General features: G+C 47.8%; 3 protein-coding genes across 3 annotated transcripts in view; 1 reads left to right on the top strand and 2 right to left on the bottom strand.

Moving 5' to 3' along the window:
* Positions 1-3344, bottom strand: part of Eddm13 (epididymal protein 13) — a 31525-nt gene extending 28181 nt beyond the window's left edge. Inside the window, exon 1 of the mRNA XM_057761883.1 lies at positions 3260-3344. Within this exon, the coding sequence (XP_057617866.1) occupies positions 3260-3344 (85 nt within the window). The remainder of the gene's footprint in view (positions 1-3259) is intronic.
* A 7420-nt stretch (positions 3345-10764) lies between these two features.
* LOC130869583 (40S ribosomal protein SA-like) lies at positions 10765-11789 on the top strand. Its single transcript, XM_057761870.1, has one exon. The coding sequence runs from the start codon at positions 10837-10839 to the stop codon at positions 11725-11727; it is 891 nt and encodes a 296-aa protein (XP_057617853.1). The 5' UTR covers positions 10765-10836; the 3' UTR covers positions 11728-11789.
* Positions 11790-18855: 7066 nt separating this feature from the next.
* LOC130868522 (zinc finger and SCAN domain-containing protein 5B-like) lies at positions 18856-25061 on the bottom strand. Its single transcript, XM_057760712.1, has 4 exons — positions 24702-25061; positions 23462-23659; positions 19972-20113; positions 18856-19541 (listed from the first exon to the last, which is right to left on the bottom strand). The coding sequence occupies exons 1-4, from the start codon at positions 25059-25061 to the stop codon at positions 18856-18858; spliced, it is 1386 nt and encodes a 461-aa protein (XP_057616695.1).
* Positions 25062-26093: the final 1032 nt, after the last annotated feature.

The following is a 26093-nucleotide window of genomic DNA, read 5'->3' on the forward strand; positions in this document are numbered from 1 at the left end:
GCACCCATCTATCTACTCTACACCTCCATACACCCACACACCCACACACACCCATACACACCCATACACACCCCACACACCCATACACACCCATGCACACCCATACACACCCATACACCCACACATACCCATATACACCCACACACACCCATACACCCACACATACCCATACACACCCACACACACACACACCCATACACACCCCCACATCCCCACACACACCCATACACACCCACACACACTCACACACCCATACACACCCATACACCCACACACCCACACACACCCATACACCCATACACACCCATAAATCTACCCAGTGTTCATCCCAATTCATTCATCCCTCCATGTGTCTACCCATTCATTAACAACTGTTTGTTGTCTATCCTTTGATCCATCCATCCATATGACTACTTTACCAACTCTCCATCTACTCATACACCCATAGGTACATCCATTATCCTTTTATGCACTCCACCCACCCATACACTGTACACTTGCCCGTCTATCTACCCACCCATTCACCACATACTTGTCTATCATCCATTCACTGATCCTTCCATCCATCTACTTACCCACTTAGCCACTTACACAAACCTGCAGCTACTCAACCACCCCTAAACTTATTCACGATCCATTAACCCATCCTTCCATACAGCCCCACCCTTCCTTCCTTCCGTCCATCCACTGCCCAGCTATCATCTGCTTGTCCGTCAAATCCCATTTGTGCCTCCATCACCCAGCCAACGTTCACTCGTTCATCCTCCAGCCTGTGCTTAGGGCTTAGGAGGCACATATAGACTGGAGGCAGCTGTGTTTTACAAATATTGGCAAAGTCGATTGGGAAAAGAGTTCCTGGGAGAGGAGTGAACAAACATTCCATGTGATGGTTGATCTTCTAAGCCGCCTTTCTAGCCCAGTTCATCTCTTTTTTCTCTTTTTAAAATGTACTTATCTGTCTGTCTTTTACCTCGTGTATCTTGATCCCACTCATTTTCCCGTCCCTTCACATCCTGCCCTCAGCCCTTGCACCCCTCCCACAAAATAAAAGAAAATTTAAGAAAAAAAGGAAAAATAATAATAAAAATGAAAAAAATAAAAATCTCATCAGACACAGTGAGTCATGCTGTAAACCCATTGTCTGTTTATCTTTACTTGCCAGTGTTCATTGAAAAGAGTCATTGGTCTCATTCAAGGACTTTAGGAATTCTAATTAATGTGTATAGAACAGGTAAAGAGAATAGAAAATTTCTGCACTACAGCACCCCCCCCTTGTTTGGTTTTTCAAGACAGGGTTTCACTGTGACGTCCTGACTGTCCTGGAACTTCCTCTATAGACCAGGCTGGCCTGGAACTCACTGCCTCTGTCTCCCAAATGCTGGGATTAAAGGCATATGCCACTACTGCCAGCAATCCCTTCTTAAGGCACGATCTACAGGTGGCTGCTCAAATTAATTGGCCAACACGAAAAGAAAAAGAATAGATATGTGTAGTCTCCGTATGTCCCGCATATAGTCACCAGTTACAAGAAGGGAAATAGCAATAGGTAGTGGAGAAGCCTGGTTTCCCAACAGCCTTAGCCAAGAGGTCAGAGAGAACGTCATAGGCAAGAAACAAACCATCACCAATCACTTGGCTGTATCCCCCAATGAGGGCACAGGGTGATTTTGGTGTATTCTTCCCCCAAATGCATAACCTCAGTCTAATCATGGGGGAAACCTCAGGGAAACTCAGTCTAGGAGACATTTTGACACAAACTGACCAGAATCATTTAAATGTTTGAGGATCATGAAAGATAGGAAAAGACCGAGAACTCAGAAGAAGGGCAGGAGAGACGAGTCAGCAGGTAAAGGTGCTGTCCCCCACCAAAGCCTGAGGATCCAAGTTCAATTCCTGGGATTTGCATGGTAGAAGGAGAGAAACAATTCCTAGAAGCTGTCTTCTGAACTTCACATGTACTCTGTGGCACGGAAGGAAGGACAGACGGATGGACGGACGGACGGACGGATGGACGATAGATAGATAGATAGATAGATAGATAGATAGATAGATAGATAGATAGATAGATAGATATCTTTTAAAATAGAAGAATAGGAAGGAAAGAGAGAAAAGGGAAGAAGGAGGAGGAGGAACAAACACATGCTTCCTATGACCCCAACAACCCTTATATTTTGTTCCCACACTCTCTCTGTTCTTACAACCTTCGCCCCCCCATGGCCTCATCCTATCTGCCATCTTTCTGCCAAACTGACTTCTCTCAGAGCCCTGAAGTGACTCCGTGTCCTCGAACCCAACACGCAGTTCCATCTGCCTGAAATAATCTCTAACCCCTTAGCTGCTTCTTGTTGCGGTCTCTTCTCAAATGCCACTTTTCCAGAACAGTCTCCCCTAAAGCCCCTACTGGGATGTGGTTATCTGTTTATCATGAGGATCACATTAAGACAGATCTATGCCTGCTTTTCCCCAACTCTGTTCCCAGCATTGAGGGTAAACTAAGACTTGAAAGCACTGTAGGTCTAGTAGCTGGGGAAGAGAGTGCTGTTCGTGACAAGACTCGATTGAGTCTTTCCAGTGGAGTCTTAGGCATCCTGACATCGTAAAGGACCAGCTACCAGGCTGTTAACTCTCAGCACCACCTCAATTCCATCTCTGCAGTGACACAGGGCAGTCCAGGGGACCCAGTGTAAAGACCTGCCATCTCCCTTGCACTCTAGCTATAGGGCTGATGACTCCACTGGCACAAGTGTGATCTCTGCAGTGACACAGGGCAGTCCAGGGGGTTCTATGACAATGAGAAGACAGGGATAAGAGGCTGACCGACACAGGTGGGTGTCTGCCCCATGTGGGCAAAAGTCACTGATGAGCATGAAGATGGAGATGGCAGGATGTTCCTCTGCAGGGACAAGCCACCAGCAAGGAACTCCTGTAGCCACTAGGAACTTCAGAGCAGGGCTGCTGACCTAGGACTCATGAAGCCATCCGTGTCCCCAACGGCAACCCCCCAACCTGGGACTAACATAGATACTAGTACCTCCAAGGATAAGGCCGCCAGCTAGAAACTCATGAAGTCATGGATCTCTTTAAGACCAACAACCTAGGACTCATGCAGCCTTCTCCATGCGAGAAAATAAAACAGACTGCTTAAGCCCAAAGCAAGGAGGCCTGTGTAGACCTCAGAACTGCTTATTGAGTCGAGCCTCAGTGGCCTCCCCATCCTAAGATGCCACAGAGAAGAGATGGAGGTGGGTGGAAACCTCACCTTTACGAGGGATACAGGCCTCTGCCAGGCCCAGGAAAAGGAGGACCACCAGGGACCACTTCAGAAATGGCTCCAATCTGCACATAGTGGGGCTTGGACCCAGTATCTGGTCTTCTCCTTCCAGGTTCAAGAGGACTCTGGTCACCCACTGTTCTCCCGGGCTCTCAAGACAAAATTTGCGCCCACATATGCCTTCCAGCTACCTGGAGGCAGCCAGCTGGAGAGACCCGTGCCCACGCCTCCAGCTGCTGGCCCAGCAACTGCCCCTTCCCACCAGCACCTGATCTTCTTCTTAAAGCAACACTCTATGATAGTTGTATGTTGTGCCTACTTGCTTGTTTTCCTGTGGCCCAAATGCAACATCTTGTTTGGTGACATCCATAGCTAACTGTGGTTTTTTGCATTTTTATTTTTATTGTTTTCTTTTTTTTTATTTCAAGACAGGATTTCAATCTCTGACTGTCTGGAACTCACTTTGTAGACCAGATTGACCTTGAACTCACAGTGCTCCACCTGCCTCTGCCTCTAACAGAGTTTAACTCTCTCTCTCTCTCTCTCTCTCTCTCTCTCTCTCTGTGTGTGTGTGTGTGTGTGTGTGTGTGTGTGTGTGTCCGTCCACTGGAGCTGGAGGTTCAGGCGTTTGAAAGCCACCCAACATGAGTCCTGGGAACTGAACTCTGGTCCTCTGCGATAGCAACAAAGTGCTCTCAATTGCTGAGCCATTTCTCGAGCTCTTAGTATTGCGGTTTAGTTTTCTTCTTTTACTTTTATTTCGTGGGTGTTGGTGCTTTGCCTACATGTGTGCTTGTGCATCACATGCATCAGGACCCTCAGAGACCAAAGAGGGTGTCAGACTATCTGGCACCAGAGTTTGGATGGTTGTGAGCCACCATATAGGTGCTGGGAATCAAACTCAGGTCCTCTGGAAGAGCAGACAGGGCTCTTAACCACCGAGCCATAGCTCCAGTCCCTACAGGGACTCTTGTTGTTGCTGTTTTGAGACAGGATCTTATTTTGTATCCTGGGCTAGATTCGAATCCATGGTGATCCAGAGCTATAATCCACAACATTATACAGTAATTGCTCAACCATCTTTTCACGAGCGACTTATCAGAACCAAGGGATCTGGTAAAGGCTAAAGCAAAAGGCAAGGCTATTTGGCGTTTTTGCTCTGTAAATAAAATGGCTGTTCTTTGCTGTAGGTTTTTTGCTGTAGCTGACTTCCCTTTCTGTTACATATTTGGGAATTAATTCCCTAGTTCAGAACAGTTTTCTATGACTTTGGGCTATGTGTGAAAACAGTTTCTCACTGCCAGGCCTTGTTCTCTCCCAGGTAAGCGCAGAGATCTCTATCTTCCTGCAATTATCTTATCAGCAGGCTTTTGGTCAAGGCTTAGGGTCCAGGCACAGAGCATCCCACTTAAGATTTTCACAGATCTCCAAGGACATGGAATTACTACCTGCCCATGCAGCTGTCCTGGTTTTACCCCATTAAAAGATTCTTAACCCCTTACATGCACTTTCTCCTCAGACTGATGATTTTAGTTCAGGAAATTTACAGTTCTGTTTTACTCTCCAGGACAGCGGAAGAGATAGTTAACTGCTCCCAGAGAAAGAATTTCCTTCCTGCTGGCGCTGCAGACTCACTATCGCCAACCGACCAGAACAGCTGATAACAGTATACCCCGGAACTGATGATAATCTAGAGGCCTGGCTCTCCCCCGGTGTGTACTCCAGACCTGTAGGCCTGTAGGAACTGCAGCGTCTGGTGTACGTGTTATCTGATCAAGAGCCATGGCTTCTAGCTTCTTGCTTGGTTACCTATGCATGCTGGGAGAGGAAAAAAGCGGCGCACCGGAAATAAACGTTTTAGCCCTTTACTAACCACCTAAAAATGTAGCATAGCACGCTAGCCTTCCCCTTTAGAATTCCCGATGATTTAATTCCCTTTCTTAACTAACTTTCTCCATTAAGGAGTTCACCAGATGTGTACTAGCCACTTCCACGGATCTGTGCGTGCGCGCACATGTGTGTATGTGTATGAGAGAGAGAGAGAGAGAGAGAGAGAGAGAGAGAGAGAGAGAGAGAGAGAGAGCTCTTATCTGATTTTCTATGGGGCAAAATAATTCCGGCCCTGGAACCTCCTAGGGCTGTGGAATTGCTGGTTTAAGGGTATGTATGACTGGGAACATTTGTAATGGGTAGAATAATGTAGGACAAGGAAGAATGATGAAGAACTAAGAACAATGCAGAACAAGGAAGAACAAGAAGAAACAATGAGAAATGATGAATTGAAGAGAAGAATAAAGAAACATGAACAAACGATTCCCGTTGTGAGTAGTTTTCTTACCCCTCAGATTTTAACCCTCAAATTTCTAACACCCCTCTAGCTATTTATGGCATCTTTAATTGAACCCTAAAAGGGAATCTTTTTTTTATTCTTTTTTAATTAAAATTTCCAACTGCTCCCCGTTTCCCATTTCCCTCCCCCTCCTCCCACATATTGCCCCCTCCCCCGCTCCCCTCCCCCTATCCCCACTCCTCTTCTCCTCCCCCCAGTCCACTCCCCCTCCCTCTCGATACTGAAGAGCAGTCCAAATTCCCTGCTCTACAGGAAGACCAAGGTCCTCCCACTTCTATCTAGGTCCAGGAAGGTGAGCATCCAAACAGGCTAAGCTCCCACAAAGCCAGTTCATGTATTAGGATCGAAATCTAGTGCCATTGTCCTTGGCTTCTCATCAGCCTTCATTGTCCGCCTTGTTCAGAGAGTCCAGTTTCAACCCATGCTTATTCAGTCCCAGACCAGCTGGCCTTGGAGAGCTCCCAATAGATCAGTTCCACTGTCACAGTGGGTGGGTGCACGCCTCGTGGTCCTGATTTCCTTGTTCATGTTCTCCCTCCTTCTGCTCCTCATTTGGACCTTAAGAGCTCAGACCGTTGCTCCAAATTGGGTCTCTGTCTCTCTCTCAATCCATCGCCAGATGAAAGTTCCCGTGCCATTCTCCTTGGCCTCTCGTCAGCTCTCATTGTCCGCCACATTCAGAGAGTCCGGTTTTATCCCATGTTTTTTTCAGTAGCAGTCCAGCTGGCCTTGGTGAGCTCCCAATATATCGGCCCCATTGTCTCAGTGGTTGGGTGCCCCCCTCATGGTCCTGACTTCCTTGTTCATGTTCTCTCTCCTTCTGCTCCTCATTATAACCTTGGGAGCTCAGTCCGGTGCTCCAGTGTGGGTCTCTGTCTCTATCTCCATCCATCGCTAGATGAAGGTTCTATGGCGATATGCAAGATATTCATCAGTATGATTATAGGATAGGTTCATTTCAGGTTCCCTATCCTCAGGTGCCCCAATGAACTAACTGGGGACATTGCCCTGGGCATCTAGTAGCCATTCCAGGTTCAACTAAAAGGGAATCTTAAAGGCAAAACCTTTTAAGGCTCTCATTAATCCTCCTGCCTCAGTGTCCCAAGTTTTAGAATTATAGTCATGTGCTACTACACCAAGAACAATTTTGGTTTTTGAGGCAAGGCATCCCAGAGCCCACCCTAGCCTGGAATTCACCACATCATTGAGCATGACCTTAAGCTTTTGACCTTTCTGCCCCTGCTTTTCCAGTGCTGGGATGGCAGGTGTCACCACCACACCCAGTTTATGTGCTTCTGGGGTTTGACCAGGCAAGCATTAAGCATTCTATCAGCCAGGCTACCCTGGGACTTATTCCTGTTTCACATTTCTTGTTTGCTTGTTTGTTTTGAGAGGCACTGTGGGGGATGCACATTTCAACAAGGAAGGGCCATGGAGGTCAGCAGACAACATGGAGGAGATGGTTGTCTCCTACCATGTGATCAGGGATGAAACTCAGGTTATCAGGTTTAGCAGCAAGCACCTTTACCTGCCTGGCAATTTCCTAGGCTCCCGGTTTTGTATGCTTTTAAGACAGGTTTGTGCTTTGTAGCCCAGACTAGACTTGAATTTAAGATCCTCCTGCCTCGGCCTCCCAGTTTCTGAGATGATGTAGAACACTGCTGTGTCTGGCTATGGAGTCATATTGAGGAAATTCTCTTGGTGGAGCACGGACATGTTTAGTTCAGATGGACTGGGAGGTGATGTGAGCATCTCTGAAAACCACAGCAGGGCTGAGTGTGCGAGTTCATCCCTAGCGACGCTGAGGCAGGAGAATCATGAATTCCCAAGTTCCAGGCACATCTGACCTGTGGGATGGGAGGGAGGAAGGGAAGGAGAGAGAGAGAGAGAGAGAGAGAGAGAGAGAGAGAGAGAGAGAGAGAGAATATTCCAGGACTCAGAAAGTGAGAACAGGGGATCAGAGGTTGAAGGTCACTCTGGCTACATAATAAGGTGAGGCCCATCTGGGCTACAGGAAAGTGTATCAGATGAAAAGGGGAGAAGGAAGAGGGAGAGAGGGAGGGAGGGAGGGAGGGAGGGAGGGAGGGAGGGAGGGAGACCTCACCAGGGGTGTTTGCCGTTGGGGTGTTGGTCTGTCATCCCCACCAGCCTGTGAGGTCTTCAAAGGTGAGGACCCTTTTCTGAGACTATCCCCGATACCAGCACAACACCTGCTACACAAAAGGAACTTGGTAGTTAAATGAAAGTTCCATGATTCTCAAGTATCCACAAATGTCACTTGTGGGAAAGGTAGGGCTGGCTGGCTTTCTGTTTCAGTCTGTGATAAAAACAGGAGGAAAGGGTGTATTTGGAGTACAGGTTACAGTCTTAAGATCAAAGATCTGAGGGCGGTCGGGTAGCAGCTGATGAAAGAAACCTGGAGGCAGGAACTGAAGCAGAGATGTGGAGGGGTGCTGCTTACTGGCTTGCTCCCAAGGCTTGCTCAGTCTGGGGATCTGCCGGGGGGGATAGCGCCGCCCACAGTGGCTGCTGCCTCCTGCATCAATCACTATTCAGGAAAACGCCCTCCTAGACTTGCCCATATGCCCATCTATCTGATGGAGGCATTTTCTCAAACGAGTGCCCCTCCTCCCAGGAGACTCTAGTTTGTGTTGTTGAGAAACCCAAGTCACACAGGCGCTAAAGGACAGGTGAGGAGGGCATTCTGGGAAGCTGCCAAGAACTCCTAGAACTCCCTGGGGCTCTGTCTCTGAATGGGCAGTTATGGCAGGCAGGGGACAGGCATCAAAGGTGGGGAAGCCCTTCAGCGCATTGGGAACAAGTGTCCTGCTATCTGTGATCCGTGTCATCCTGACAGAACACTGTAGGCCCCATCCCAGCGAGCCAGCGTTCTGTGTCCTCTTCCAGGTTCACCTCCACCACCCTGTGCTCTCCCACCCTTAGGCAGTCAGCTCTTCCTGGAAGTCTAAAGTCCCTCCAATCTCTTAGTCCTATTTACCTCCTTCCTGTTCAGACTTGGGGATCCTCTTCACCCTCTTTCATTAGTGCTTTCAGCACCTGATCTGAGGTGTGACTCTAGTCACACTCTGAGTGCGGGGCTGAGGAAGCCCTCCCCGAGCTAGCAGGGTGTTCATGAAACTGTCTCAGAAGAGGGGAGAAAGGGAGATGGAGAGGAATGAGGGAGGGAAAGAAAGGGGGGAGAAGGGGGAAGAGAAAGAAGAAGAGAGGAGGGAATGAGAGGGGCGGGAGAGGACCTCTCTGTTGCACTGAGGTGTCTACCCTGAGCCCTAACCCACTGTCCTCACTTGCCTCTGACACCTAATCTCCTTCACTGACAAGCTCTCTCCCTCAGGTCCCCTGCTCATTTGAGCCTCCCTTTAAGCAGTGGTTCTCAACCTTTCTAATGCTGTGACCATCTTACTTTTCTTTCCTTTCTTTGTGGGTTTTGTTTGTTTGTTTATTGGGTTTTTTTGGTTTTTTTGTTGGGTTTTGTTTTGTTTTGTTTTTGAGACAGGGTTTCTCTGTAGCTTTGGAGCCTGTCCTGGAACTAGCTCTTGTAGACCAGGATGGCCTTGAACTCACAGAGATCCGCTGCCTCTGCCTCCCAAGTGCTGGGATTAAAGGCGTGCACCACTACCGCCTGGCTTGTTTTTTGGTTTTTCAATATGGGGTTTCTCTCTGTAGCTTTGGAGCCTGTCCTGGAGCTCACTCTGCTGACCAGGCTGGCCTTGAACTCACAGGAATCCACCTGCTTTGCTTGGGATTAAAGGTGTGTGGTGTGTGCCGCCACCACCTTGCTTTCCTTTGTCACCACCTGAGACTCCAACACAAACTGTGCCTTCCATCTCTCCAGGGATATCAGATTTCTCTGCACCCACCGCCTTGTCCTGCTCAGAGTGCCAGCATCACAGACAATGAAAGCCACACAGTGTTCCTTCAGGGTGGCCCCCACTTTCTGGCTGTTTCTTACCAGAGCCAGAGATGGGAGCACAGTAGCGTGATACACGTGTGTGGCATGAGGAACTCAGAGGCTGCTAGATGCCTTGTTTGGAGAGGGGTGTGTCTATGCATAGTAAGTGCAAGGGAAGGAGTTGGCTGCCACAACGGGGTGTGTGTGTAGCACAAACCAAATAGTGTCCTAGGCTAGACTGTCTCCTGTGCTTCCTGCGTTATGCAGAGGGGAGGGGAACAAATGAGAACCAAGTAAAATGATACTTAAGCGTGAAGAGGCCACAGCAAAACTCACGTCTCTGCTGATGGAAGCAGATGCAGAGATCCACAGCCAAGCTCTAGGCTGAGCTTCCGGAGTCCTTCTGGAGAAAGCGAGGCAGGACTGTAGGAGTGCGGGGTGGGGGATCCAGGTCATGACAGAGGAACCCACAGGGACAGCTGACCTGAGCTTGAGAGAGCACATGGAGTCTGGGCCAATGTAGCGCAACGCCTGCTCTACACGCCACACTCTACAGTACAGTTCGCAATTCGGGCAAGGGGCTGGAGATTAACACATGCACGCACACAGTTGCATCTGTGTTGAACATAGCAGGCTCTTCCTCGTCATCAGTTCTTCAGCAACACAGTGTAATAGTTATCTGCATAGGATCTCATAGTATCAGATATTAATAAGTGATTCAAGGTGATTTTTTGTTTGTTTGTTTTGGTTTCTCTGTGTCTCCTGGACTAGCTTTCCTGGAACTCTCTATGTAGACCGGACTTGCCTTGAACTCACAGAGATCTCCCTGCCTTTGCCTCCTGAGTCATGGATTTAAAGCGTGCCCATCACCACCTGACTTTGAGGTGATTTAATATGAGATTATGTATAGATTATGTGCAAGTTGGGACACATTTTTCATAAGGAACTTGAGCATCCGTTGATTTTAGCTTTTATAAGCAGCTGTTGGGACTACTCTTCCATGAATCCTAAGGGACAGTGGTATGTGTGTCTATATTTTTATACACACAAATGTAGATGTTTATACATACACCCAAAATCTTCAAAAGCCACATCGGTACTAAAATTGTCACTAGCACTGGGGAGGTGAGACAGGAGAATCAAGAATTCAAAGCCAGGCTTGGTGACATAGCCAGTCAGAGGCCAGTCTGAGCTACAGGAGACCTAGTTTAAAAATAAATAAATTAGCCTTTCCTCGCTGCCCCGGGACGGGTCCATACGGCGTTGTTCTTGGTTCCCGACGTAACTTAAAGGGAAACTTACACGATGTTCGGAGCCCTTGATGTCCTGCAGATGAAGGAGGAGGATGTCCTCAAATTCCTCGCTGCAGGCACCCACTTAGGTGGCACCAACCTCGACTTTCAAATGGAGCAGTACATCTACAAAAGGAAAAGTGATGGCATCTACATCATCAACCTGAAGAGGACCTGGGAGAAGCTGCTGCTTGCAGCTCGGGCTATTGAGAGGGCTATCGAGAACCCTGCTGATGTCAGCGTCATCTCCTCCAGGAACACTGGGCAGCGAGCCGTGCTGAAGTTTGCTGCCGCCACTGGAGCCACTCCGATTGCTGGCCGTTTCACCCCAGGGACCTTCACTAACCAGATCCAGGCAGCCTTCAGGGAGCCACGGCTTCTAGTGGTGACCGATCCCAGGGCTGACCACCAGCCCCTCACAGAGGCGTCTTACGTGAACCTGCCCACCATTGCCCTGTGTAACACAGACTCACCTCTGCGCTACGTGGACATCGCCATCCCATGCAACAACAAGGGAGCTCACTCAGTGGGCCTGATGTGGTGGATGCTGGCCCGGGAAGTACTCCGCATGCGTGGCACTATCTCCCGTGAGCACCCATGGGAGGTTATGCCTGATCTTTACTTCTACAGAGACCCAGAGGAGATTGAGAAGGAAAAACAGGCTGCTGCTGAGAAGGCTGTGACCAAGGAGGAGTTTCAGGGCGAGTGGACTGCACCAGCTCCTGAGTTCACTGCTGCTCAGCCAGAGGTGGCTGACTGGTCTGAGGGGGTGCAGGTGCCCTCGGTGCCCATCCAGCAGTTCCCTACTGAAGACTGGAGTGCCCAGCCAACCACTGAGGATTGGTCAGCAGCTCCCACAGCGCAGGCCACCGAGTGGGTTGGAGCCACCACTGAGTGGTCCTGAGCTCCTCTGCAGACACCTGAGCAAAGGGAAAAAAGGTGGAAGGAAAATAAAGTTCCTACAAGCTGTCAATAAATAAATTAATTAATAAATTAATTAATTAATTAAAAACAAAAATAAAAAAAACTGTAGGCCAATGAGATGGTCTATTAGGGAAAGGCATTTGCTGCCAAGACTGGCAACCTAAGCTGACTCCTGGGAATTGGTTTTTCTGACTTTCACACAGACAGGGTGGCGGTAGCATGCAGACTCATATGTACAGTAAAAACTGTAGCCGGGCGGTGGTGGCACACGCCTTTAATCCCAGCACTTGGGAGGCAGAGGCAGGCGGATCTCTGTGAGTTCAAGACCAGCCTGGTCTACAAGAGCTAGTTCCAGGACAGGCTCCAAAGCCACAGAGAAACCCTGTCTCGAAAAATAAAAAAAACAAACAAACAAAAAAAAACCTGTAAATAGATTAGTGGGACTGTTGACAACGTAAACATTCTCATTGTCCTGTCTCTGTGTTATCAAGTGTGTTTGGTGAATATGTGTGTATTGTCTTTATGATCAGACACAGGCGAGAATCACTTTAAATTAATGGGCACTGAGTAGCAGCAGGCCACCCTCAGGGCCAGTGACTGACGATGTTTTCCAGGTTCTCAGAGCTAACTTTCTGTTGCTAATTTCAAACTTCAGCTGGTAGGAATTGAGCTGCGTACTCTTGGGGCTCATTAAAAGTGAGTAGCTCCTGTGGGGACTCTGAACACCTCACCAAGGGGTCCTTGTGACCAATTTACTCCAGGCATCTTGTGCTGACTTGTGCGCGCGCAAACACACACACAATCGCCAAAGAGAAAAAAATAGCTTTAAGTTTGGCAGGACTTGGGAATAAATCAATTTGAACCAGTTCAAGAGAGCTGAAGTAGCGAGTGGAGCGTTGCTGCGGGACTGGGGACTAATTAGCCGGCCGGCCTGCGCACCCGGGAGGGCTGTCATTCCGGCCTGGTGACAGGAGCCCCTGCTGCAGTTGCTTAATGTCTGTGGCTCCCTTGGCAAAGGACAAGTTTCATCCCCACTCCTCTCCCTGTGCTCCCAGCGGACTCCTGAGCACACTTGGCTCAATGACTGACATTCTTGGAGACACTACTTTGCGTGTTGTTGGTGTTTTTTTGTTTTCTCGTGCTCGCTAAATGTTTATCAAGAAACTTTGTAATCAAAATGCAAGTAGTAGATCTCTCAGGTGGCCCAGTGGGTACAGGCACGTGGCCCCAAGCATAAGAGAACCTGAGTTCCCAGAGGACGGTAAGAGAAATCAACAGCTGTGGGTTGCCTGCTGCTCTCCGTGTGTATGCACAAGGTATAGACAAACACAAATAAAGGGATGCAAAAATTAAATTAAACTGGGCAGTGGTGGTGCACGCCTTTAATCCCAGCAGTCGGGAGGCAGAGGCAGGTGAATCTCTGTGAGTTTGAGGCCAACTTGTTCTACAGAGCGAGTTCTAGGACAGGCACCAAAGCTACAGAGAAACCCAATGATGAAAACAAGAAAAAAGAAAAAAAAGAAAAAAAATTAAATTAAAATTTAAAAATTAAATACAAGTAGTTTTGCTGTTTCCGATGCCAGAAGCTAAGACTGCTGAGAAAGCCCAGCTCTCCCTATGGATCACTCTGTGACTTTCTCTCTTCTCAGCACTGTGTGCTGCAGTCCTGTCTGGGCGTCACATGCATCTGGTTAGCTAGCTAGCTTTTGAAAAATATTCAGTTATTAACATGTTACAAATAAATTCCTCCGATCAGTAAGCAAAGAGCTTATTCCTTAGTGGACACTAAGTCATGGTTGAATGGGGAAAGCTGCTGTACCCCAGGAGTAGAAAAGACATTGAAGTCTCAGCTGTACGTGGCAGATATCAGAGGAGAAAGCTTTAAATACTGTGCAGTGAAGCCGGGTGGTGGTGGCGCACGCCTTTAATCCCAGCACTCGGGAGGCAGAGGCAGGCGGATCTGGAGAGGGGCTGGAGAGATGACTCAGTAATTAAGAGCATGAATACTTTCATGTACAAATCCCACTGTCTCCCCCACATACATATACACATTTAAAATAAATATTTTTCAAACTGCATAAGCAAGGCATGGAAGTACATGCTTGCAAAGCCAGTACTTGGGAAGAAAGGGCAGCATGGTCAGGAGGTCAGATCAAGCCTCAGCTGTGTAGAGAGTTTCATGCCAGCCTGGGCTACACGAGAACATGTCTCAAAAAATTTTTTAAATAAATATTTAATTATGTGTTCAGTGTTCTGTTTGCATGTATGCTTGCACGCCAAAAGAGGGCATCAGATCCCATTACAGATGGCTTTGAGCCACCATGTGGTAGCTGGAAATTGAACTCAGGGTCTCTGGAAGAGCAGCCAGTGTTCTTAACTTCTGAGCCACCTCTCCAGCCCCTAAAAAGAATTAATATTAAAAAATAAGCTATGTCTGATGCCACAGGTCTATAATCCCAGCTGCTAAAGAGACTGAGGCATAAAGATCCCAAGTTCAAGACCAGCCTGGACTAGAATGAGTTCCAGGATCCTGTGCCAAAAAAAAAATTTTTTTTTAAAGACTCAGAAGAATTCTTGGCCAGAATCCAGTGAGGGATTCACTGGACAGCAAAGGTAGAGCACTGGCTATAGTGTGGAGGCCCTGACCTAACAAAAACAAGCTACAGTTCAAGAGGCCATTACATGCTAATAACAACCTTGTGAATTTCAGGGCTGTGATAACAAAATAACTCATGGTAAGATCTACAAAACATGGAAAATCGGAGGCAGGGGAGACCATTCAGCGGGTGATGGCACCCGCAAGTTGGACGATCTGAGTTCTATACCGGCATCACAAGGTGGAAAGAGAAGCAACCTCCACACGCTGTGCTCTGACCATCACATGGGCATCAGGGCACATACTCACCAACCTCCAGACAAGAAACAAATAAATGTAGTTGAAACATCAGGATCTCCTGAGTAAATTGAGAGCTTGGGGACCTTGGGGGAGCGTTGAAGGGGGGAGGGGAGAGGCAAAGAAAAATGTAGAGCTCAATAAATATCAATAAAAATAAATAAATTTAAAAAAAAGAAAGAAATTATGCTACAGAGAGGACTCTGGGAAAGAGAAAGGCGGAGTCGCCAGCCAGACACAGAAGAAGCAGGAAATCAGCATGGGCAATACAGAGTAAATGAAATAAAGTCAAGAGGCAGAAGGCAAATGAATAGAAATGGGCTAGTTTAGGTTGTAAGAGCTAGTTAGAAATAAGCCTAAGCTAAGGTTGAACTTTCATAATTAAGTCTCCATGTTGTGATTTGGGAGCTGGCAGGCAGGACAGATTTTTAAAAAAAAAAAAAAAAAAAAAAAAAAAGCATCAGAAGCTGGGGCTGGCGAGATGGTGGTTAAGGGCACTGGCTGCTCTTTCAGAGGTCCTGAGTTCAGTTCCCAGCAACCAACCACACTGTGGCTCACAACCATTTATAATGAGATCTGCTGCCCTCTTCTGGCCTGCAGGCATACATGCAGGCAGACTACTGTATACATAATAAACAATAATTAAAAAATGAACATTAGGAGCTGGGAAGGTGGTTTGGCATTTAGTGATTGTGCAGAGAACCTGAGCTCGGTTCCCAGCACCCACACTGGGCAGCTCACAACCTCCTCTAACTCATTTTGGGTAACAGTTTTTCATCCTCTTCTGGTTTATGCAGGCATGTACTCACACACAGACACACATTTGTTGTTGACAGGGTTTTTCTGCATCGCCCTGGCTGTCCTGGAACTTGTTCTGTAGACCAGGCTGGCCTCCAACTCAGAGATCCTCCCGCCTCTGCCTCCTGAATGCTAGGATTAAAAGCATGAATCATCACCACCCGGCAACATTAGGCTTTTTGTTGCTGTTTTTGCTGTTGTTTTATTTAGTTTAAATAAATCTTTAAAAACCGAATTTGGGGGCGGGATGAGTTTAGCTTCACACTGCATGCACGAAACTCCGATTTCAAAAGGTTCTCTTTTACTGTTTGGTCCACTAGAAGGCATTTGCTTGGGCTGGAGAGAGTTTAGCAGTCAAGAGCAATTGCCTCTCTGAGGACCAAGGTTTCATTCCCAGCACCCACATGGTGCCTCACAACTGTCTATCACTGCAACTCCAGGAGATCTGATGCCTTCCTCTGACCATCACAGGTACCGGGCACACTCATGGTACATACTGCACATAAAACAATAAATAAATCTAAAAACATTAGAAAAGCATTCCCTTTGTCTAGTCAAAGCAGAACCCGTCCGCACCACAGATCAGAAAATGGCCTTTGCTGTCCCCTGCTGGACATTTTTCATAACTACACATGATCGCTATTTAAAAGAATATAAATACACTGGATGTCGTGGCTCAAATCTGTAAAACCCAGAACTTCAGATGCTGAGGCAGGAGAATGGTAGTGACTGTTAGTATTCAGGCATCTGTACTGGCCTGCCCTTGGGGTCCTGACAGGATCCGTCCTCAGCTGCTACCACTAAGAACAGCTCCTGTGCACATTCGCTAGGTTCCCTTATAAAAGGTGGGCCTTGCCTGCCTCCCATCTTTTTTGCCGGCTACTCTTGTCCCCAAGGACAAGTCTCTGCCCCTCTCTGTCCCCTTCTCTCTCCTCTTCCAATAAACCTTCCATGTGAGCCCTGTTGTACGGCACGACTCCTTCCCGCTGGTTTTAAATTATATATTTTATTTATTTATTTATTTATTTATTTATTTATTTATTTATTTATTTATTTTTGTTTTTCAAGACAGGGTTTCTCTGTAGCTTTGGAGCCTGTATAAACCTTCCATGTGAGCCCTGTTGTACGGCATGACTCCTTCCCGCTGTTTTTAAATTATATATTTTATTTATTTATTTATTTATTTATTTATTTTTGTTTTTCAAGACAGGGTTTCTCTGTAGCTTTGGAGCCTGTCCTGGAACTAGCTCTGGTAGACCAGGTTGGCCTTGAACTAGAAGAGACACTCCTGCCTCTGCCTCCCCGAAGGCTGGGATTAAAGGCGAGCACCACCACCACCCGGCTTTGTTTTTAAATTATAACAGTGAGTTCAAGGTTAGCCTGGGAAACATGGTGAGACTCTGTCTCAAATATTTTTTTGAGCTCCATGTGGTGGGTTTAGGCTTAAGCCTGTAATTTCAGAACTCTGAAGACAGAGGCAGGAGGCTGAAAGACCCCTGGTGTGGGGAGACTCTCACTCAAGACTCGGGATAACACCCCCCCCCCCCGCCAGTTACTCACAAGAGACCATGCTTGCTGCAATCACACGAGGTTTAATCGATGAGAAAAGACGGGAACCAGTGCACTGGGGCTGAGACTCATAGCCCACGCAGGGGAAGAGTTCGACCCCGAGTGACCTGGAGAAGGGGTTTTTATAGGAAGAAACCACAGCCCAGTAAACCAAAAGGGGCAGGGAGGGTGTCACAGAAAATCACAAGGGGACAACTCCCTGCCTCTCAAGATCACTCAAGGTCATAATCAGCTAGTTCCTGAAACACAGTATTCCAAAAATACCAATGATAATCACAAGGGGAAACTCCCTGTTTCTCAAGATTATTCTCAAGATTACTATCTAACTTTATCTTCAGCTAGTTCCTGAAACAGTCACTGAACCGGCTAATCCTAGATTTCTGATTCTTCTCTTCCTGCTTAGATTTTTGGCTATTTTCTTCCTGCTGGGGGTGGGGGCGGGGAAGACCTGAATTTATCCCGGGCTTTCAAGGCTAGCCCATGATCATTCTAAGCTACACAGTTCCAAGTCTGTCAACGCTGCATTATCAAAACCCCATCTCAAAAAGGAAAGCCGGGTGGTGGTGGCTGTGCTGGCCTTTAATCCCAGCACTTGGAAGGCCGAGGCAGGAGTATCTCTGCTAGTTCAAGGCCAGCCTGATCTACAAGAGCTAGTTCCAGGATAGGTTCCAAAGCAACACAGAAACCTTGTCTCAGAAAACAAAACAAGAAAGAAAGAAAGAAAGAAAGAAAGAAAGAAAGAAAGAAAGAAAGAAAGAAAGAAAGAAAGAGAAAAAGAAAAAAAGGCCTGTTGATGGTGGCACACACCTTTGGTCTCTTCACTCGGGAGGTAGATCTGAGTTTGAGGCCAGCCTAGTCTACAATGTGAACTCCAGGATAGCCAGGGCTACACAGAGAAATCTTGTCTTGAAAATATAAAAGGAAATAGAAAGAAAAGGAAAAATATTTACAAAATTGAGGTGAATGAGCAACCCACAAATACATAGAAAACTAAGCCCTGGCTGGGTGGGTCACACCTTTAATCCCAGCACTCTGTAGAGTTAGAGACAGGAGGCTCTCTGTGAGTTCAAGGCCAATCTGGTCTACATAAATGAGCTTCAGGCCAGCCACAGCTACCTAGAGAGAACCTGTCTCAAAGTAAATAAACAAATGAATACATGAAAAATTTAAGTTTAAAACATTAGTTTGAGTATACATGTTCTAAACATTTATCTGAAACTCAATTTTCATAATTTCCCTGTGTAACTCTGGCTGTGTTGGAACTCACTTTGTAGCCCAGGCTGGCCTGGAACTCCTGAGATCCACCTGAGTGCTGGGACTAACGTCATGCACCACCACATCTGGCTCTGAAACTCAATTTTCATTGAAATATTAAGAAAAATAATGGTAATGGGGAAATATACACAGTTTACTATAAAATTGTCTTTTGCAAGTAATTTATTGGAAAAGCCACATTTTACAGTGTTATCAGGGGACAAATGTCACTCCCATTTTGCCGTTCAATATAGACAACAATATTGACAATACATAATCAACCAGTAACAATGTGTGTATAAAAGCCTGCCAAGGAGCGGCATCTCAACACTCTCGGCAGAGGTATGGGTGGGGTCACAAGTTCGTGGTCAACCTGGGTTACATAGGTAAGCTAGCCTGGTCTACATCGTGAGTTCCGGGACAGCCAGAGATACATAGAGTCTCAAACAAACACCAGTGGGGGCCATAGTGAAACCCATTTGTCCGCAGACCTTCAGGAGATGAGACAATCCTGTTTCCATGGTACAGGAAGCACGGAACAGGGGTAACCTAGCAACTGTCTCTCTAGGAAAAAACCTCAATCCCGACACAGAATCACAAGGGCACCTCTCTCGAGTGGGTTTTCACGTGCCGCATCAGCGTCCCCTTCTGTCGAAAGGCCGCTTTGCACTCCAGGCACCTGTAGGGTCTTGCGTCCCTGTGGATGTTCATATGGACCTTGAGGTTGCCTTTGTGGTTGAAGCGTTTTCCACAGCTCTCACACACGTACGGCATCTCCTTCGTGTGGATCCTGATGTGATCCAGCAGGGAGGACTCATGGGTAAACACCTTGTTGCAGATGCTACACCCGTAAGGCTTTTCGCCCGTGTGGATGCGTTGGTGAACTCGGAGGTCTGAGGACTGCAGAAACCCCTTTTCACACAAGTGGCACCGAAAGGGCCTCTCTCCTGTGTGGGTCCTCTGGTGGATGATAAAATGAGACTTGTAACGAAAAGTCTTGTCGCACTGACAGCACCCAAACGGAGCCCGGCCAGCGAGGTGAACCACCGACTCCTCAGGTCGTAGGGTAGCGACCGCTAACTGCCCATCTTCTGTATTACCCACACAGGAGGCCCTTCCTGCGGGAGTGGGCAAGCTGTCTGCACTGGAGCTGCTAAGCCTCTGAAGACCCGTATTCACAGCTGTATCCCTGTTTGCTAGAATACGGGTGACCGGTGTGGCCGCATCCATGTTTGTGTCTCCCTGGAGCATCACTGAGGCAGCTTCTGCTTGGAGAGGATCTAGTGGGAGGGATTCCACATACAACACTTAAAACCTGAGAGCCCATCTCAAAAATGTATTGCACTTATTTGCTTGATTACGGGGGAGGGGGGTCACCCTAAGAATGTAGAGGGCAGAGGATAACTTTTGGGTTAGTTCTCTCATGTCAGCATGAAGGCCCTGGGGATTGAACGTAGGCAATCCGGCTTAGTGGTAAGTGCCTTTCCCCACGAAGACACAACACTTACTAAAGACCACCCCGGCCATACTGGACAGAACTAAACTCTGGTGTTGGCTGGAAACAGCCCATTAACATCCCAGGTCTGAGAGCTCAGCCTGTAACACTCTCTGGAAAGCTGGTGACAAAGGTGTGGGGGGGGGGTGGCCAACTTCCTCCCACGGGGATGGGAATGCTGGACAAGGGGTAGTAAATTCCCACCTCGTACTCACCAGGATCCTGCGTTGGCTGAGGGCCCTGAGGTAAGAACAGGTCATCCCAGTCCCGTACCAAGTCACTCCCCTGGTTCCACTCAGGTCTCAGGTAGCCTGGCTCTCTGCTCGCAGGAACCGTCTCCAGAAAAACTTCCTCTTCCTTGACAGGAATGAAGAACAATTATGGGGTGTATCATTCAGTGGAGAGCAGGAGCATAGAAATCTGCCTCTACGGGACTGGAGAGATGGCTCAGTGGGCTCTTCCAAAGGACCGGGGTTCAATTCCCAGCACCCACAAGGCAACTCACAACTGTCTGCAACTCCAGTTCCAGCAGAATCCAACACCCTCACACAGACAAATATGCAAGCAAAACACCAATGCACATAAAATAAACAAAAAAAAAATCTAAAGAAGGTGCTGGAGAGATGGCTCAGAGGTTAAGAGCATTGCCTGCTCTTCCAAAGGTCCTGAGTTCAAATCCCAGCAACCAGATGGTGACTCAAAGCCACCTGTAATGGGGTCTGGTGCCCTCTTCTGGCCTGCAGGCATACACACAGACAGAATCTTGTATACATAATAAATATTTTTTAAAAATCTAAAGAAAGAAAGAGAACAAAAGAAGGAAATAAATTTGTTTCTACTTGATCTAGACCACTAAATTTTTCCCAGAGTTGAGGGAATGTTCACACTTCTATGGTCCACCCCAGTACCCCATATAAATGAATATTCTCCTCTTAATATTTGTAAGTCTGTTACTAATTAATGTCAAGCTACCACACCTCCAAACCTCATGTTGGTTGCTATTTTTTCTTCCCTGCCTTTGACTCTACATGCAAAATGCCTCTCAACCCGGGTACTTTTAAGATGTGGGGCTAATGAAACTAGATGAGGGATGGCTCAGAGGACCTGGGTTCGAGTCTCCGCACCCACAAGGAAGCTCACAACCGTCTGTAACTCCAGTTCTTGTGGGGGATCTGATGCCTTTTTCCTCCCACAGGCACCAGGCACGCATGTGGTGTGCAGATATACATGCAAGCAAATTAGCCACACATGTAAACATAGGATAACCTTAAACCAGTCGGCAATTGAAGGATGATTTCTGACTGGGGAGGGGTCTCCTCTGGGGCATAGTGGGCACTTTGATAGTGACTGGACACTGTTACAACTCTCAGCAGCTGGGTGTGGCCTTGCACACCTTTGATCCCAGCACTCAGAAGGCAGAAGCAGGTGAGTCTCTGAGTTCAAGACCAGCATAGTAAGTTCCAGGACAGCTGGGGCTATGTCAAGAGACCATTCACAAAAGGGGAAAGAAAATTCTAGACACTCCATGTAGGTTAACAGATCTAAATCGAGCTCAGAGGGTATAGTAGACCACACCGGCAATTTCAGCGGCTGGAAGGTAAAGGCAGGTAGATCACGAGCTCAAGAGCAACCTCCCCTACGTGACTAGTGGAAGGGCAACCTGCTGCAAACAAAACAAAACCTAAAGTGTCCCTGAGCCGCTACCCCCAGGGGCCAAACCACTCCTTGGAATTTTCAAGGGCCTGGGAATCAACATTAGATCATCAGATCCGGACAGCAAGTGCCTGCCTTAACCACTGAACTATCTCTCCAGGATCCCTGTACTCTTAAGCCTTTATTTCTGTGTATGTGTGAGTATATGCCATTTAAGTGTTTGTGCCCAAGGAAACATGACGTTAGAGTCCCCTGGTTGAAGACGGTGCTGGGACCCAAACACTGGACCTTGGAGGAGCAGCAAGTCCTAACAGCTGAGCCCTCTCTCTAGTCCCCTCTCCGTGATCTTCATGACGCTTTAGTGGGAGACAGATGGACTGGCAAGTCTGCTTTCTCCCGTGTCCACGCATGTGGGTCTGAACCCAACCCTCACCAAACCTCTCATCTCTCCCCAGGGATGGTGCCATGCGCTCACCTGGCTGAAGCACGACTCAGTCCTTGGCAGGTTCTGTGACCCTGGACTAGCCTGGTCATCGCTGAGACTATCATCCGACAATACCACCACGTTCTCACCCCAGTCATCCGCCATTTCCAAACCGGAACCACGTAGAAAGGACATCTGTCCTTGGGAGATGACAGACTGTGGGGGATGGGGAACAGGTGAGAGACCCCAGGTAAGATTCTAGAGGTGGCTCTCACAACTCCATTTCTTTCTTGACTTAGCATTCCAGCTGGAATTACCAGCAAATCTATCTTCCTTAATACCGTATTTCCTCGGTGCGTACAAGCAGTTCTATCTGAATCCTCCTCAGTCTGCATGCTAGCCCAGGCCTCACATGGAGAACATCCTCTTATCCACAGAAACATGGTGTTATGTGGATGAGCTGGTCCCCAAGCAGAGAGAGAGACAGCGAGAGACACAGAGACAGGGGAGAGAGAGACTCTTTTTCTACATCTAAACTACCTTGCCTGCAGTTCTAGAACTCAGGAAGCTGAAGTGAGAAGATGACGCCAAGGTTTGGGTCAGCCTGGGCTACAGTGTGAAACCCCGCCCCTAAACAAACAAAAACCATGCTTCCCCTCTCCCTGCCCACACCTGCTGAGTGGTTTCAGGTACGGGGCACACACTGTGTTTGCAGTTTGAGGTTGATGCTGGCTTCACAGGTTTCCTGTTGTCATACAGGGTGTCACTCCGTTGGCCTAGGTGGCCTTGAGCTCAGAGATACGGCCTCCACAGAGCCAAGATTAAAAGCTTGCCCATCCCACCTGATCCTTCGCGCGCGCGTGTGTGTATTATTTATTTATTTTTTTAATTTGAGGCAAGCTTTCTCTGTGTAGCCCTGGCTGGAACTAGCTCTTGTAGACCAGGCTGGCCTCACACTCAGAGATCCACCTGCCTCTGCCTCCCGAGTGTTGGGATTAAAGGCGTGCGCCACCACCACCAGGCCTATCTATTTTATATTCCCACCACAGTTCCTCCTTTCCCTTTTCGCCCACCTCCTCCCCCACCTCTTTCCCTTTCCCTACTGTGTCTATTCATAAAACGGCAGACCTCCCATGTGTAGCGACAAAACATGGCATATCAAGTTGTAGGAAGACTAAGCACCTCCCCTTGTATTAAGGATAGACAAGGCAACCCAGTATGAGGTGTAGGGTCCCAAAAGCCAGTAATAGTCAGAGACAGACCCTGTCCCCACTGTTAGGAGTCCCACAAGAAACCAAGCTACAGAACTATCACACATACACAGAGGGCCTAGGTCAGTCCCACGCAGCCTGCAGCCAACACAGGCGTCGATGCAATGTTGCCTGGCGATATTCTGCTATACTCATAGATCGACACCTATCCCAGTTGTCAGAGAGTTGTCCACACTCTCAACGCTAAGCTTCAAAGCAGATGGGCAGGCAGGTCTCCATTCTGCATAACAACGTCTAAGCGCAGGATGTACAGCCACAGCTGGTGTGTCCACCCTAGCCTTTAACAGATCACCCACAAACTCCGGCCTTCTAGTTCCTTCTTCCCAAACCACACCAGAGATTGTGTCACACACTTGCCTGACTGGTGGACGGCTCTTCAGTCTCCAGCAGGTTCTGCAACTCTGGGCGAGCCTGGCCTCTGTTGGGGGGCTCCTCGCTCTCTGATGGGTGCTCTGCAGACCATCTCACATCACCCCATCCATTCTTCATGTCTGCAGCACTCTCAGCACCGGGTTGCCGAAGGAGGTACATTTGTCCTTGGGAGTGGATTATGGACTGGGGAGGGGGGAGGGGAGGAAGGGAACAGGATGAGACCCTGGGGAAGAGTCTGGCTATCCCTCTCACAGGACCGTTCCTGGGCTGACTTAGCAACCCAACTTGATTTATCCTGGACATGGATTGACCCATAGGGTCATACTCAGCTACACAGTGAATTAGGGATCAGTTTGGGCTACATTGGACCCTGTCTCAATACACAGGGAGTGGGGTGGGGGCTGGAAAGATTAAGAGCACTGACTGCTCTTTCAGAGGACTCGGGTTCAATACACAGAATCCACATGGTGGTGGCCCACAGCTGTCTTTAACTCCAGCTCTGAGGGGATCGGATGTCTCTTCTGGCCTCCACGAGCACCTGATACATGTGGTGACCAGGATACATAGATTATAAAAACAAAATGAGCTGGGCGGTGGTGGCGCACGCCTTTAATCCCAGCACTCAGGAGGCAGAGGCAGGAGGATGTCTGTGAGTTCGAGGCCAGCCTGGTCAACAAGAGCTAGTTGCAGGACAGGCTCCAAAGCTACAGAGAAACCTTGTCTTCGAAAAAACAAAAACAAACAAACAAGAAAAAAACAAAATGAATTGGGCGGTGGTGGCACACACCTTTAATCCCAGCACTCAGGAGGCAGAGGCAGGCGGATCTCTGGCCATCCTGGTCTACAGAGCAAGTTCCAGGGCAGGCTCCAAAGCTACCGAGAAATTCTGCTTAGAAAAAAACTAAAAACAAAATGAAACAAAAGCAAAACAAAGACAAAAGAAAAAAACAGAAGGTGGGGCTTGCTCACTCTTGATTCGAGATTAGCCTGTTAATTTACAGTAGTTTTGACCTATACAATTCCTTGGCTTCTAAATAAAGTTTCTGTGCCACAATCACAGACAAAACAAGTCCACAAAAGTCCCTAAACATTGCCACTTAACTCTTAGGAAGCAAAACTCTCCTCTTACGGGCCACTGACTAAGGGCAAGAGCCTCAGTGGTCTCAGCTGCGTTCAGGTCACAGCAGCCCCCATGGCTGTCCTTCCCCTGAGCTCACTTGCTTACCCATTGGCGCGGTTTCCCACCGCTCCTCAGTAGTTTCTCCAGTTCTTTGCAGCTCTTCACTCCGTTCTCTATCACTATGGCCTGCAGCTCTGGCCCCACAGAGATCATAAACTTCTCCAGCACTAGCTGGTCCAGGATCTCCTCCTTGCTATGCAGGTCCGGTCTCAACCACATAAAGCATAGCTCAGACATCCGCTTCAGATCCTGGATGGGATCGGACCCCTCTGAGGGACTAAAAGCTCTGAATTTTAGGTGCCAATACTTGGAGTTGTAGTCTCGCTTTTCCGCGTTTGTTTCCTGGGATACTAATGACGGCGTCTCTTCTGATTGGAGGCTGTCTGGTGGTACGCTTGCAGCCATGTCTGTGATTCCTGTCTAAACAGACCTACTCCTTCAGCCACAGGAATAAGCTCAGTGTTGGTCCCGAAGCCTGGGAGAGAAGAAGAAACCAGATCAGTCTGACTCTGCTGCCTCCTAAATCCCCAAACACACTGGGCCTGTTCAGTAAAGCAGAAATTAATCCATTTTACGGATCTGCGAGATGGCTCAAGGGGTAAAGGTGTCTCCAGTCAAGCCCAATGACCTGAGCTAAATCCCCTGGACCTATATAGTGGAAGGAGAGTACCAACTCCACCCCATCGGTGTTTCGCCGCCATGTATATCTGTGAGAGGGTGTCGGGTACCCTGGATGGTTGTGAGCTGCCACATTGATGCAGGGAATTGAGCCCAGGTCCTTTGGAAGGGTAGGCAATGCTCTTAACCACTGAGCCATCTCTCCAGCCCCCCAAGATAATTTTTTAAATAAGTTATTCTAGATGTGTATGATTAAATGTATTCGTAATCCTAGGCAAAGAAAAAAATGGGAGCCAAACACTTTCCATAATTTTGAAACCACCCTAAATTACGCATTAAGTATCAAGTATTAAGTAAAAGAGATGAGGACTACAAGAGATTCACTTTGTTTTTCAAGACAGAGTTTCGCAGGGCAGTGGTGGCAGTGGCGCACACCTTTAATCCCAGCACTTGGGAAGCAGAGACAGGCAGCTCTCTGTGAGTTTGAGGCCAGCCTGGTCTACAGAGCGAGTTCTAGGACAGCCAGAGCTGCTACACAGAAACACCCTGTCTCAAAAAAATCAAAAAGCAAACAAACAAAAAACAAAAACAAAACCCAAAACAAACGAAAAAACCATTTTGTGTACTGTAGAGATAGCTCAGCAGTTAAGAGCACTCCTTTCTCTTCTAGAGAACTCAGATTTAATTTCTAGCACCCACGTTGAGGCTCACAAGCATAGTGACATACAACTTTAATCCCAGCTCTGAGCAGTCAGAGGCCACCAACGCCTGTTTTGGTTTTTTGTTTTTTTTTTTTTTTTTTTTCAAGACAGGGTTTCT

The sequence above is a fragment of the Chionomys nivalis genome, chromosome 2 (assembly GCF_950005125.1).
Source record: "Chionomys nivalis chromosome 2, mChiNiv1.1, whole genome shotgun sequence".
NCBI classification, from domain to species: domain Eukaryota; kingdom Metazoa; phylum Chordata; class Mammalia; order Rodentia; family Cricetidae; genus Chionomys; species Chionomys nivalis.